Source organism: Paroedura picta, chromosome 6 (assembly GCF_049243985.1).
Source record: "Paroedura picta isolate Pp20150507F chromosome 6, Ppicta_v3.0, whole genome shotgun sequence".
Lineage (NCBI taxonomy): Eukaryota > Metazoa > Chordata > Lepidosauria > Squamata > Gekkonidae > Paroedura > Paroedura picta.
In genome coordinates, this window is record NC_135374.1 from 1477502 (window position 1) to 1492367 (window position 14866).

The 14866-nt window shown below is 56.8% G+C and overlaps 1 protein-coding gene across 1 annotated transcript in view; it reads right to left on the reverse strand.

Moving 5' to 3' along the window:
• Positions 1–3155: 3155 nt before the first annotated feature.
• CLPB (ClpB family mitochondrial disaggregase) overlaps positions 3156–14866 on the reverse strand; it is a 75620-nt gene continuing 63909 nt past the window's right edge. The window contains exons 9-16 of the mRNA XM_077341140.1: positions 11920–11975; positions 9725–9769; positions 9074–9235; positions 7799–7955; positions 7232–7305; positions 6261–6380; positions 4726–4830; positions 3156–3853 (exon numbers count right to left, since the gene is read on the reverse strand). Of these exons, the coding sequence (XP_077197255.1) occupies positions 3599–3853; positions 4726–4830; positions 6261–6380; positions 7232–7305; positions 7799–7955; positions 9074–9235; positions 9725–9769; positions 11920–11975 (974 nt within the window). The 3' untranslated portion in view covers positions 3156–3598. The remainder of the gene's footprint in view (positions 3854–4725; positions 4831–6260; positions 6381–7231; positions 7306–7798; positions 7956–9073; positions 9236–9724; positions 9770–11919; positions 11976–14866) is intronic.

The following is a 14866-nucleotide window of genomic DNA, read 5'->3' on the forward strand; positions in this document are numbered from 1 at the left end:
AGTGAGGGGGAGCTCACCACCTCCTTAGGCAGCCTATTCCACTGCTGAACTACTCTGACTGTGAAAATTTTCCCCCTGATATCTAGCCTATATCGTTGTACTTGAAGTTTAAACCCATTACTGCGTGTCCTTTCCTCTGCAGCCAACAGAAACAGCCTCCTGCCCTCCTCCAAGTGACAACCTGTCAAATCCTTAAAGAGGGCTATCATGTCCCCTCTCCACCTCCTTTTCTCCAGGCTGAACATTCCCAAGCCCCTCAACCTATCTTCATAAGAAGAGGCGGCCAGCCCTGCAGGCCCTCCCCAGCTGTTGTGCTGGCTGCCTGCTGAATTTTCCAAGCGTCTTCTTCTGGACCTGGCCAGCGCAGAGTCATTACTGCCAAAGACGCAACAGGTTGCTCACAGCTAAGGTGACCAGCTTGCTGCACCGAGGCAGGAGGGGTGGCTCCCTCATGAGTAGAGGCCAGACCAAAGTGAAGAAGAGGCACTGCAGGATGGATGGTGTGAGCGAGGCAGCTTGAATCCAAGTTCGAGACCCAGGTCCGGCAGCTCAGTATTCCAGGCCTCTGAAACTGGTGGGGAGTTTCTGAACAGTCTCCAAGGATAAGGCCCGAAAGAAACTTAACTTGGACACCACTGAAGGAGAGCCAACAATCATAAGTGCAGTCCAGGTGGGTAGCCGTGCTGGCCTGGAGCAGCCTACAACACTCCCCTTTGCACCATGTTATCCTTACGACAATCACGTTGCACGAATTTCCACTGCCCTGAGCCGCAATGGAAGGCGGTATACAAATGTGATAAACAAACAAGCACGGTGAGGTGGGCTAGGCCGGGACTGGCCCCTAAGCTTTATGCCCATGCTCTTGCTTTATGCCCACACAGATGCCACGAGGGAAGCCAGGAATGGGCCCCACGCACTCCACCCTCCTGCCGGCTGCTCTCAGAGCCCTCCTGCTGGGCTCTCTGGCTGCCCAAACCTCTACTCGTGTGTGTGATTCCTTCATATCAACTCCAGACAGCAGCTGCTGCGGCTACATCTTGTGGCGAGGAGTCCCACGTGCCACCTACCTGTGGCAACGTTTCGGGGAGTCTGCAGGCTCTGACTAGGGGCTTTGGCTCTTGGAGGCTCAGCCTTTTAGGGGGGCCAACCTGCAGGCGGGAAAGCACAGAGGATGCTGAACAGGGGCGGGATAAAGTACGGGGAGCGTAACCGGTAAGCCAGTGAAAAAAGAGGATTCTTGCCTGCTTTTCTTTTGGCTGATTTATTTGTGATCTTCACCCAGGCGCCCTTCTGCTAGCAACCATTTTCAAAATATTGTCCTCGGTGGCAAAGACAGCACGAGAGGTCTGACAGGCCCTGGAATAAATTCCCAACAGTGAACACAAATTCCTCATAGGTGGTATCATAGACGATACCTACAGGCCATGATTTATACTTCCCCAAAACTCTGTCCCCAAGAGTGTTTCATGCTTTCAGAATGGTGGAGACATTGGGCCCCTCCAGGGCAAGGCCCCGAGAACTCCCACAATGCACCTGTCCGTTCCCCTGGCTGCTTTGGAGGGCAGACTCTAGGTCAGGGGTAGTCAAACTGCAGCCCTCCAGATGTCCATGGACTACAATTCCCAGGAGCCCCTGCCAGCATTCGCTGGCAGGGGCTCCTGGGAATTGTAGTCCATGGACATCTAGAGGGCCACAGTTTGACTACCCCTGCTCTAGGTGGACATCCTGTTCCCTCTCCCCCCAAGGCCCACCCTCCCCCAGGCCCCACTCCCAAAATCTCCAGGGATTTTCCCTCGCAGCACTGGCAGAAATCTCCTTGGTCTCCAAGCTGCTTCTGGATTCGAGTCCTGCTCTTCTGTCTGCCTCCCGCTTCTGGAGGGCCCATCGGGGGCACTTCTAACGCACTCAGGCTTTTGATGCTGCCGCCACAACAGGGCCAAGCACGATCGCTACAATCAGTACCGAAACCCCGCTGCCGGGGCAGTCCCAGCGCCACGCTCAGGAAAAGAGAGAGCCCCCAGTCGCTGCTGCCCCTTTCCTTTTCAGAATTGCAACTGGGGCTGCCAAATTGGCCACCTTCCCGCTGAGCTTTGGAAGGCCACGACTCCACTTTGCAGCGCTTTTCGGAGAGCCGAAATGAGGAATAACCACCCCGGTAATCCAGGCATTCCGATTCCGCTTCTACCGCCGTCTCTCCATCCTCGGCCTCTAACTCGATTAGCGGCCAAACCTCCAGGCCGGCTCAGATCAATGGGCTGAAATTCTGCATGCTGATCCGAGTTAGAGATGCTTGCTGGTGATCAGTCAATCGATCCATCCACGCCCAAGGTGTGTTCGTGCCAGCTGCTTTTTGGGGAAAGGTGGCATCCCTTGGCCAGGACCCAGTGAAGCTCTCTGTTCTTGGGACGCTGGCAAGGAAGGCCGTGCCAGCAAAACACCTCCCTGCCGGGGCAGTCTGGCTTAATGGCCTGCAGGCCGGGCCTCGGCCGCTTTCTCCACCCCACCCAGGAATAGCTTTGCTTTCCTCCTTGCACCTGTGGCAGCCAACATGTGCAACACTCAGCTCTTAAAAATAGCTCTGGGGCACGGAGAAGTGCAGGAATCCTCCCCCCTGCCCCCTCCCCGTGCGCCTCTGCCAAGACCACGGAAGGACAGCCGATATGTGTGGGAACCCTTGAATGTGGAAGGGCACGGGCAGACAGGCCAAGCTGCCTTTGGGCTTGTAGCAAGGAGGGGCTGGCGAGGATGCTACTGCAGAGGGAACCACAGAATCCTAGAGTTGGAAGGGGCCACAAAGGCCATCTAGTCCAACCCCCTGCTCAACGCAGGATCAGCCCTAAGCATCCTAAAGCATCCAAGAAAAGTGTGTATCCAACCTTTGCTTGAAGACTGCCAGTGAGGGGGAGCTCCCCACCTCCTTAGGCAGCCTATTCCATGGCTGAACTACTCTGACGGTGAATTTCCCCCCCTGAGATCTAGCCTAGGGAAAGCCGCCGCCGTGTGCATCCATGCAAAGGTCTCTTGACGGAGCCCCACGGAGGTCAGCCACATATATGACCATATACGGTCCTGACTCTGTGTCTTCCAGAAACCTCCTGCAGGAGATCTTCACATTGGGATGGGACTTCCGAGGCCTGAAACGCACAGACGGGGGCTGCTGGGTGTACACTTTGGCTTTATTGCAATAAATTAAGTCATCCACAGAGCGCATCCTTTGCCTGCCCCCCAGGGAAGCATCAGGGGAAAGGGCTCCTGTTTGGGGGCAGCCCACCCCGAGGAGCGGCCTTCGGGGCGGGGAGGAGGAGGAGGGGGCCGCCGTCAAGGAGCAGACCCATGCTTCCTCCTCCCGCACACCACCCCTCCCCCGGGGCCCCTCCCCACGGGGCTTCCTGGCACGAGAGACGGACGCTTGCCCCACAGCACGGACATTGGGGTCACACCGGCAAGCCCACCGGCACGGATGTCGCCCCCAATGGCTGCCCACACCACTGTCCGGACTCACTCGCCCACCTCTCACGATGGCTTTATTTTGCAACCTGAAACGCGGCGGCAGCCCCCCGCCCCCCCCCCCCCCGGGCAAAAGGAAGCCGGAGGCAGGCTACAAAGAAAAGGACATTTCCTCGGGGGTCAGCGGGGCCTGGATGTCCAGCTTGCGGCCCTTGCTGTCCTTCTCGACGATCTCCAGCCGCAGGGTGGGCCCCTGCCTCTGGCCGCCCTCCTTGGCCTGGGAACTGTCCTTGGCTCTCAGCAGCCGCTTGCCTGAGTCGTCCACGATGATCCGCAGGGTGCACCCGCGCGGCAGCAGCTCCTGCTCGTAGGCGGCGGCCAGCTGGTTCACCACCCGGCGCTCCACCTGTGGGGGTTGGGGGGGGGAGAAGAAGAGGAGTGGCCACAGAGGAAAAGCACCAGGCCAGGAGAAGGCAGGCTGCAGGGTCCGCGGGGAAGTAAGCGAAGCACATCCACCACCTGCCTGCCTACCTGCAGGGAGGCTCGGCCCGAGGATGGCCCACTCACTCCCAGTGGGTCTGCCATCTGCCTCCGAGGCCCACCTGCAGGGGGATCTACAACAGACTCCACACTCCGACTGGCGGGGCTTAAGAAGAGCCCTGCTGGGTCCACCCAGTCCAGCCTCCTGCCTCACCCAGTAGCCAACCAGTGCCTCTGGAGGTGCCTAACACAGTGGCCAACCAGTTCCTTTGTGAAACAGGACTGTGGACTGGAGGGACCCTCCCTGCTCTGGCCCTGCAGGGCTCTTCTGAGGTCCTTATCAGGGGAAGGCCTCGGCCTCTCTGCCCTTTTGTTGGCTCTCCAGGGTAAGTGGCCTCTGTGTGAGGCAGGAGGCTGGACTACATGAGTCCTCACTGGTCTGATCCAGCAGAGCTATTCTTATTCGGGCGCAGAGGTGGGCAAATAATGGCTGTAAATCTGTGCCCATATCTGCGTGTCAATTTGGTGGGAGCATCCCCCTACCAGACTACAGCTGGGCCTCTCCTCTGAATGGGGATGGAGTGGGAGGGACGATATTCCAGGGCAGAGGCAGAGTGGCAGAAGGCGCCCCTGGCTCTCAGTCTGCTCCGGAGGGCTTCGATGGCCAGAGGTGACCCAAACACTGCCTGACCCCCAGTGTCAAGCGTCCAGCCTCGTGATCTGGAGCAGCCCGGTAGCCTTCCTTCCGGCCCCTTCAGCCCAACCAGAACAGGAGAAGCAGCCAGAAGAGGCACCAACCTCGTGCTTGATGGAGCGGGCGCCGTAGTGCAAGTTGTAGCCGTCCACCAGGACATCCATGACTTCCCGGTCCCACAGCAAAGTGATGTTATGCCTCGCCTTGGCCTGCAGGGGGAGAGAGAGAGCAGCTCTGGACCTTTTGGCTCTGCCTGCGGGGATGCAGGAGAGGCAGGGAACTCTCAAGACCACCCCTCTGCCATTGTCCACTCCCCCACCCAGGAGAAATCAGGGGGGCTTTGAACTCGCGGCAGCCACACCACACAGCTGTAGGAACGACGCTTCAATTACTCGTTTAGTTTGCTTGCCTCTTCTCCTCTACACTCCCAACAACACAGTACCCTTTTTTAGATTCTTCTTATACCGTGACAAGAACTGCAGGCGGCATTCTAATGAGGCTACACCAAAACTTTACAAGCATCAGAACAAGAAGAGCCCTGCGGGAACAGTCCACCTAGCCTCCCGTCTCCCCCAGGGGCCAGACAGTTCCTCTGGACAGCCGACAACAGGGCAGAGAGGCCGAGGCCTTCCCCTTCCTCGGATGCTGACTCCTGGATCTGGGATTCAGAGATTGACTGCCCCTGAATGTGGAAGTTCCCAGTCACCATGGCCAGTAGCCGCTTATCCTCCATGAATCTGTCTAAGCCCCTTTCAAAGGTGTTTATTCCTGTGGCCTCTACTATATCTTCTCACGGCGAATTCCAAGTCTGAATCTCCCTCTGTTTGAACCGGTCATTCCTCCTGCCCTTTGGCTTCAGTGGAGCCCTTGTACTTTGGGAGGGGGAGAGAGAGATCTTTGTCAACCTTCTCCACCCCCCTCATAAGCTCTCATTTCTCCCTTAAGTGTCACTTTTCTAAATTGACATGCCCCCCTCCCTCCGCCGCCTTCTGCCTCTCCTCCAGGGATGGAGGAGTTGTGCCAGTGGCCTTCCTCTATTACAGGGGTAGTCAAACTGCGGCCCTCCATATGCCCATGGGCTACAATTCCCATGAGCCCCTGCCAGCGAATGCTGGCAGGGGCTCATGGGAATTGTAGTCCATGGGCGAATGCTGGCAGGGGCTCATGGGAATTGTAGTCCATGGGCATCTGGAGGGCCGCAGTTTGACTACCCCTGCTGTATTATTTCCACAGCTCTGAAATGTCGTTATGGAGCTACAGTGACCTGATTCGGACAGAGTCTTCCAAATGAGGCCGCGCCATAGATCTGTCCAAGGGCTTGAGCATATTGGCCGTTTCATCCTCCATTCCTCTCCCACTGATCCCTGACATGGAGCTTGCCTTGCTTGGCCTTGCATGGAGCTCCTGCATGGATCTCCCCCCCACGGCTCCAAGGTCCTTTTTCCTCCCGGCCTCAGCAAAGTCAGACCTTATTTGCTGAGATTTGGAGCCGGGACTTCTGGCCAAGGGTTGGCAATCGGGGCTCTTTTGCCTCCAGCCTCGTTCCTGGCACTTCCCAGGGGGGGGGGGTGTGGCCTTTGCACACCTGCTGCCGCCGCTGCCACACTCGGGCCGAAAGGGGGGCTTGCCTTCGACTCACCCTCTTGGCCCAGAAGCTGAGCTCCTTGTTGACCAGCTGGATGAGCTCCGAGTGGCAGAAGGGGAGGAAGTAGACGATTTCGTTGATCCTGCCGAGGAACTCGTCCCTTCGGAAGTGAGCCTGTGGAGGGAGGAGGACAGAGGCTGGGGAGCCAAAATGTGCAGGTGGGCGAATGCAAACCAGGGTCACCAGCTGCTGGGATTGACAGAAAGGACAACCAGGCCGCCTATATGCTGGTCTCTCTTTCACTTCTGTGGCGAAAAGCCCCACCATGTTGCAGCCCCCTTAAGGCAGCCCTGGAGGCTTTGCAAGCTGAGAGAGGCTCAGAGGGGCCTGCCTCTGTGTCGGGACCCAGGACTTTTATTTAATTATTATTTATTAATAATAAATTAATAAATTTATCAACTTCCCTGTTGATCCCCAATCTAAGAACCAACGAGGGCGGAACCAGCTCAGCTTCCCAGAGCTGATGAGATCCAGGTCCAGGCAAGAGACACACAGGTGTGGTTTGCCTCTGCACAACGACCCTGGACTTCCCTGTGAGGACTCATTGGGGCCAACCCTGGTTAGCTCCCGAGATTCGATGAGATGGGGCCAGCCTGGGTCATCCGCTTCTAAAAACCCCCAAGCATTTCCTGGCAGGGCTCCTCACTTCGGGAAGGCCTGACCGGGTGTCCGGCATCCGTCCCTCTGCAAGCTGCAGCGTGTGCAAGGTGGTCTTTTGGCAGGCTGGCTGCGTTTCTGAGCTCCCCACCTCCTATTTGCCCTGGGAAGATGCCGCATCTATTTCATCTCGGAGGCCCCTGTGGGACAGGATGGGAGACCCCTCCCCATTCAGCCGCAAAACTCAAGTCTGCAGCTGCTCTCCGATTCTTCCCTTCCCCAAAGGAAGCTGGCTGGGAACAGACACTAACCCCCGGCCTCAGGGAGGAAAGCTGAGAGAGATGGAAGGGAGGCAACACCACCGGTACCTTCAAGATGGGCCGAATGACATTCTCCTTGAACTGCTTGGAGATGGTGATCTTGTCGGTCATCTGGACATCATCTGAAAGGAAGGGCAGGGCACGGGTCACGGGCTGCAGCCTCACTGTCTTCAGTTTTGGGCACCCCAATTGAAGAGGGAGGTAGACAAACTGGAGCGTGTCCAGAGGAGGGCAACAAAGAGGGTGAGGGGTTGGGAGACCAAGACCTATGAAGAAAGGTTGGGGGAGCTTGGTCTGTTTAGCCTGGAGAGGAGGCGACTGAGAGGGGATCTGAGAACCATCTTCAAGTATTTAAAAGGGTGCCATATGGAGGATGGAGCAGAGTTGTAAGTGGGACCTTACGTGGGGTTAAAAGGAGCCTCCACAGTCAGGGGGAGTCTACCTGTGATCACCAGGTGCTGGAGGCGAGTCCCTCTGCTCTCCTCCCAGCCTGCCTGTGTGTGTGCAGTGGGCCGGCCCTGGAAGCAGCCAGGCTGAGCCCTGCGGGGCAGAGCTCTTTGCTCGCACGTAGCGCCAGCAGGGCCAGGAGCCAGCCGGGGTCAGGGAAAGCAGTACCCAGATTTTCGGCGATCCTCTTCTGGCTCAGCTCCATGGTCTCCTGCCTCAGCTGCAAGGCATGCTGGGCGATCTCGTCGCTGGCCACGTTGGAGGTCATGATAAAGATGGCGTCCTTGCAGTCGATGGTCTTTCCTTTCCCGTCCGTCAGCCGGCCCTTCGACAGAAAAGAACAAAACACGGCAATGCTGGGAAGGGATTGCAGGAAAACGTTTGCGTTTCCCACACTGTTCTCTGCTGCCGTGCATACTTGCATGGTAGAGCCCCCCCCCCCCCCCATGCAGAAGGTCCTGCATTAATCTCGGCCTGTCTCGTCCAAGGGTCACTCAGCAGCTGCCTGGGGGGAAAACGCCTCTACCCAGCAACATATAGAGCCCCTGAGAGCACAGGAACAGGGGAAACGGCCTTTTACATGAGACCCCCCTTGGTACGTCGTGGTCAGCCTTGTCTACTCAGGCGGGCAGCCACTCTCCAGGATCTCAGGACTCCCCCCTCCCCTCCTGCCTGGTCTTTTCAACGGGAGATGCCGAGGATTGAACTTGGGAGCTTCTGCAGGCCAAGCAGAGGCTCTGCCACCTACTGCCTGGTCCTTTTCAGGAAAAGAAGAACCGCATCGTCTGTCCTGCTCCAATTGACTGTGGTGAGGCCTCTCTCAGAATGAGCCTGAGCTTCAATCTAGGCCCCTCACCAGACTTGGGGACTGGGCTCCCCCTCACTGGCTGTCTTCAAGCAGCAGCTGGACAGATCCTTCTCCTGGATGCTTGGGGCTGATCGTGCACTGAGCAGGGGGTGGGACTGGATGGCCTGCATGGCCCCTTCCCACTCTAGGATTCTAGGAGTCTAGTGCAGCCGTGGAAGGGGCTGCCTAAGGAGGTGGGGAGCTCCCCCTCACTGGCCGCCTTCAAGGAGCCCTGGGCCAATCTGGCCTGGAGGAAAATCCATTCCTGGCTGCAAGTGGGGATCGGTATAACCCAACCATGCAAGAAAGGGCCATGAGAGCCAAGCATGAGCTCACCCCTTCCTGCCCTCCCTCTCGCCGTCTGCCTTGGAGCTCTTGTGGAGAAGGACACCGGCCCCCTTAGCTCCAGCCTACCATCCAACGGGAGGTCCAAGCGACCTGTGAGAGGGGAAGGGAACTCCCCTTTTCAGCAACGCTCAATTCTACTGGACTAGGATGAGAGGGTGCATCAGACCCTGGGGGGGGGGGGGGTTTCAAGCCCACTCGAATTCCGTGTTGCTCTGCTGCGGCCTCAGCCCACCCGCCCAGGAACTTACTTCATCGAAGAGCTGCAGCATGATCGTGAGGACGTCTGGGTGGGCCTTGTCCACTTCGTCAAAGAGGACCACGGCATTGGGGCACTGCTTGAGCTTCTTCGTGAGCTGCCCGCCTTCCTCGTGGCCCACGTAGCCCGGCGGGGAGCCAATGAACTTGGCGACCTGGAAGGGGAAGAGGCAAGAGACGTCCTGTCCAAAGAGGGCCGCCAGCCCCCAGGTGGGGCCTGGAATCTCCCAGGGACAACTGATCAACAGGCAGACGTTCCACAGGGGGAAAGCGGCTGCTTTGGAGGGTGGCGTAGGGCTCATGAAAGATCACTGGGTGACGGAGGCCCCTCAGAAACGCTGAGCTTGGCCTACCTCACAGGGTTGCTCCTCACGGCGCTGTGTGACTAAAATGCCAAACCTCATTGTTATTAAGCGAGGAGGCAAAGGGGGGCCAGGCTGAGAACTGGGAGGGAGGGGGCCCCCCTCCACAGGGGCGACAGTGAGAGCTGCAAAGGGTGGGCCTCATCAAGAGGACTGGTATCTCGTGCGATGCAAGCAAGGGTCTCCTGCAATCCAGTTTTGCTCTTCTGATTCCTGGTTTTCCCCTAAGACATTCTAACAGAAGCAAAGTGGGAAAAGGAAACAGGAGAGCCTGTGACTCACCTCATGCCTCTCCTGAAACTCAGACATGTCCAGCCGAATGAACCCCTGAAGGACAAAGGAGGAGAACTCTTTAGCAGCAACGCCTCATGCCTGGGGGGGGGGGGCAGTCATCTGTGGCTCTTTCAACCACCCCAAAGGACAACCTGAGTACCCAGTAAGGTGCTGCAGCCACTCCTGGTATCCCGGCCAAATCCAGTCAACTGCTTAGAATCACAGAATCACAGAGTGGGAAGGGGCCACAAAGGCCATCTAGTACCACCCCCTGCTCAACGCAGGATCAGGCCTAACCATCCTAAAGCATCCAAGAAAAGTGTGCATCCAACCTTTGCTTGAAGACGGCCAGTGAGGGGGAGCTCCCCACCTCCTTAGGCAGCCTATTCCACTGCTGAACTAGAATAATAGAATCATAGAGTTGGAAGGGGCCATGCAGGCCATCTAGTCCCACCCCCTGCTCAGTGCAGGATCAGCCTCAAGCATCCAGGAGAAGGTTCTGTCCAGCCGCTGCTTGAAGGCGGCCAGTGAGGGGGAGCTCCCCACCTCCTGAGGCAGCCCCTTCCACGGCTGAACTAGACTCCTAGAATCCCAGAGTGGGAAGGGGCCATGCAGGCCATCTAGTCCACCCCCTGCTCAGTACAGGATCAGCCTCAAGCATCCAGGAGAAGGATCTGTCCAGGAGCTGCTTGAAGACCGCCAGTGAGGGGGAGCTCCCCACCTCCTTAGGCAGCCTATTCCACTGCTGAACTAGAATCATAGAATCCTAGAGTTGGAAGGGTCCATAGAGGCCATCTAGTCCCACCCCCTGCTCAACGCAGGATCAGCCCTAAGCATCCTAAAGCATCCAAGAAAAGTGTGTATCCAACCTTTGCTTGAAGACGGCCAGTGAGGGGGAGCTCACCACCTCCTGAGGCAGCCTATTCCCTGCTGTTGCTCTGCTGTTGCCCGCCCGCCTGCCTGCCTGCCTGGATCCCTCTTTGTCGGCTCCACCTTTGACCTGCTGCCCTTCTTCTCACCACTCAAATGCTGCCGGGTCCAGCTGGGTGGCCTTCGTGGTCTGAAGTAACAGCGCAAGATATGAGTCCAACGGCACCTTTAAGCATAACACGTTGTGGGCCTTAAAAGGTGCCAGTAGACTCAAATTTTGCCCTGGAGATCCCAGGAGCAGCTGTGCTATCTCCAGCCAGAGACCCACCTTTGGTGTTCGCCCAGGAGCCACCACCAGCAAAGACGACTAAGAGGTGATACAATAAAAAGGTAAAGGTGTCCCCTGTGTAAGCACCGAGTCATGTCTGACCCTTGGGGTGACGCCCTCCAGCGTTTTCATGGCAGACTCAATACGGGGTGGTTTGCCAGTGCCTTCCCCAGTCATGACCGTTTACCCCCCAGCAGCAAGCTGGGTACTCATTTTACCGACCTCGGAAGGATGGAAGGCGGAGTCAACCTTGAGCCGGCTGATGGGATCGAACTCCCAGCCTCATGGGCAGAGCTTCAGACAGTATGTCGGCTGCCTTACCACTCTGCGCCACAAGAGGCTCTGGTGATACGATAACCACCCTCAAATACTTGACGGGCTGCCCTAGAGAAGGTGGAGAAGAATTGCTTTCTGTTGCCCCAGAGGGTCGGACCAGAACGAATGGGTTGAAATACATTCAAAAGAAATTCCGTCTAAACCTCCGGAAGTCCTGACATTCAGAGCGGTTTCTCAGTGGAACAGGCTTCCTTGGGAGGCGGTGGGTTCTCTTTCCTTGGATGTTTTTAAGCACAGTCTAGATAGCCATCTGACAGAAATGCTGATTCTGTGAACTTGGGCAGACGGGGAGTGGGTGGGCAGGAAGGGATGTGCCAGTGTTGGTCTCTTGTGGCCCTTCCTTGCTCACCCAGGGAATTGCTGATTGCCACTGTAGGATGGGAGGTGAATTTCCTCCCGGCCAGGATGGACTCTGGAGATGTTTGATATGTGTGGGGCCATCATCTGAGCATGAAACTGTGGGTGGGCAGGTAGTTGTGGGTTTCGTGCATTGTGCAGGAGGACGGACTAGATGACACTGGAGGCCCCTTCCAATTCTAAGATTCTATGGATCCCGAGAGCTGCTCCGTGGGAGGGAAATATCTCACAGGAGTCTGGCAGGGCAAGTCCACCCACTGGGGCTCAGGAAGCCTGTCCTAAAAAAAGCAGAGAGAAAAAAGCAGAGGCTTACCTTCTTGACATCTTTGTGGAGGTACTTGGCTGTCTGCTTGGCTAGCTCGGTTTTACCTGCAGAAGAAGGAAGTATGAGGGGGAAAAAAAACATGGCCAAGAACATCAGAGAAACCATGCTGGATCAGGCCAGCGGCCATCCAGGCCAACCCTCTGGGTCACTCAGGGGCCAAAGCCCAGGGGCCCTCAGGAGGTCCACCAGTGGGGCCAGAACTCCAGCAGCCCCCCACTCTTGCCCCCAAGCACCAAGAAGACAGATCATAACTTCCCCAGACAGAAGAACATAAGAGAAGGGCTGTTGGATCAGCCCACTGGCCCATCCAGTCCAACACTCTGGGTCACTCAGGGGCCAAACCCAGGGGCCATCGAGAGGTCCATCAGCAGGGCCAGAACTCCAGGAGTCCTCCCACTCTTGCAGCCCAAGAAAACAGAGCATCCCTGGTTCATTTTTGGAGATATTGCTTTGCCAGGGACCTGCATCGGATTTTGTTGTGAACCAGCCACCTGGGGGTTGGGGTGGCATTTCCCCAGGCTCTGCACACCTATACATGCCACCCTCAGTATTTATTGAGTTTTTATTTAGGGGCTATTCTGCAGTCTCATTAAATTCCTGTTGCTTCAGGGTCCTCCCCCACCCACCATCCCACACGTGTAGGGTTCTCTCTCTCCAGGGGCTGATAAGAAACCGCGGTTTAAATATGCAGGGAGCTCTGCTGGATACACACTAACGTAATATGTGGTCATATCACCCAAAAAGGGCTTAACCAATTTTAAAAATATATTTAAAATTAATTAACCCATTTGGGAAACCCTTCCAGGGGGTCACACAACCTTGGTCTAGTAAGGCTGGGCCTCAGTGGAAGGGGGGGGGGGGAGCTGGGAGCCTGGCCCTCTCAGGGGGGAATCCTGTCTGAATACCAGTGGGGCAAAGTGACCCACAGAGACGCTTTTGCCCCCAGGGGCTGGCGTCTAGCCAGGAAAGAGGACGGCCGAGGCAGAAGAGGTCTCACAAGTCTAAAGTGGGCCGGTTCCGCCCCAAGGGTTCATAGCAGGGGTAGTCAAACTGCGGCCCTCCAGATGTCCATGGACCACAATTCCCAGAAGCCCCTGCCAGCGAATGCTGTCCAGTCCACTCTGCAGGACTAATTATATTCTACGGTTTACTGGAGGTTCCGACCATCTTGACTCACTCTGTGAGATCCACCTCGAGCCCAAGGGAGAAAGGTGGGCGGTAAATGATGTAAAGAAAAAGAGATAAACATAAAGAATAATTCTTTAAAAAAAATCACAGCATTCCCACTGCAGAATCGCGCCACAGGCCCGGACCAGTAGCCCCTCTTCAGCAGAGCCCCCCGGCCTTCCCCCCCCAGGCCACGTCCTTGACTGAGCGACGAGGAGCGGATTTCTCCGGGAAACACGATATTCTCTGTTTATTGCATTGATATGCATGCCTGTCAGAGGAGCTCGAGGCGTGAAGACAATCAATAATTCAAAACACATATTACAGGATAAATCTACATCGACATGCGATCGGCACCCTGGACTGGAGTCTCATTCCTCAGCCGAGCAGCTGCCTGCCTCTGCCAGGAGCCACGGGAATTGGGCAAGTGGGGGGCGGGGCTCAAAGGCACCCAAAGGGGAAGGAGGAGGGAAGGCCCCTGGATGAGGATTCTGCCCCCAATTCCTCCTCCCGCCTTCGCACCGACATGGCTGACAAGTGTTCTTTCGGCTCCCTTCTGGCTCACCCCGAATGCCACGCTCCAGTCTCTGAACCTGCTTCCTGGTGCGGGGGGCTTCGGTTTTCCAAAATCTAGTTTGGTCTTTAAGGTGCTCCTGGACTGAGTCTAGCTCAGGGGTCCCCACCCTTTTTGAGCCTGTGGGCACCTTTGGAACTCTGACCCAGAGTGGTGGGCACAGCCCCAAGATGGGCGCTGCAAACAGCGGAGCCACTCACAAAATGGCTGCTGCAGGAGGCGGAGCCAACCACAGAATGTTAGCGGGCGAGGTTATGCATGACTCGTACCTCTTCGACATCTGTTGGACGAGATGCCCTTTAAAGCACCAATATTGTTCACAAATATTTTCTGGCTTCCACACTGCATATTATGCTCCCTAAGAAACACGCACCTGATGTTTCTCTGCGGGACCCACCCACTTTCAAAAAGCACCTGGCAGGTACCTGGAAAGGGCTGGGCAGGCAGCACCTTGGGGACCGGACCTAGCTCTCCTCCGAACCTAACACAAAAGCCTTGTATGCAACAGCCAGCCTCCCAGGTGGCCTTGCCAATACAGTTGCCAACCTCCAGTTGGTGGCCTTAAATCTCCCTGCTTTCTCCAGGCTCTGCCCCCGACCTGGAGCAGGTAATGCGACTTGCTACTGAGCCCAATTCCCGCCCTCCACTCCAAATGCCAAGGAAGCTCCTGGGCAGGAGGTTCAGGACGGACCAAAGGACAGGCTACTTTAGAGAGAGAGGGACTGAAAGGTGGGATTTGCTGCCAGAGGACCAAGTGATGGCCAGGGGCATTGTGCAGGGGTTGGATTAGATGACCCTGGAGATCCCTTCCCATTCTAGGTCGCTTTACAAGGGGATTAGACATGGTGCTAGAAGTGGGGCCTAACGGGAAGCCCCATATTCAGAGACCCAGAGCTGGATGGCGAGTTGAGGGGAAGGCCTGGGCCTCTGTGCCCTGTTGTTGGGGCAAGAAGGCAGCTGTGTGAGACAGGATGCCCGACTGGATGGACCGCTGGTCTCACCTCTTCTCATGAACAGGTCAGGGTGCTGTAAACCCCAAGGCAGAAGGGGCTCCAGAAGAAGGGCTGAGATGTCTGCCCCCAACCCCTCCTGTGCTCCTCCCCAGAGAAAAAGCCACGGGAGGTTATTTGGGGCATGGCCTTTCCTACCCGCTCTCCTGCTCAGCCTCACAACAAAGAAGAATGGCCACGTTAC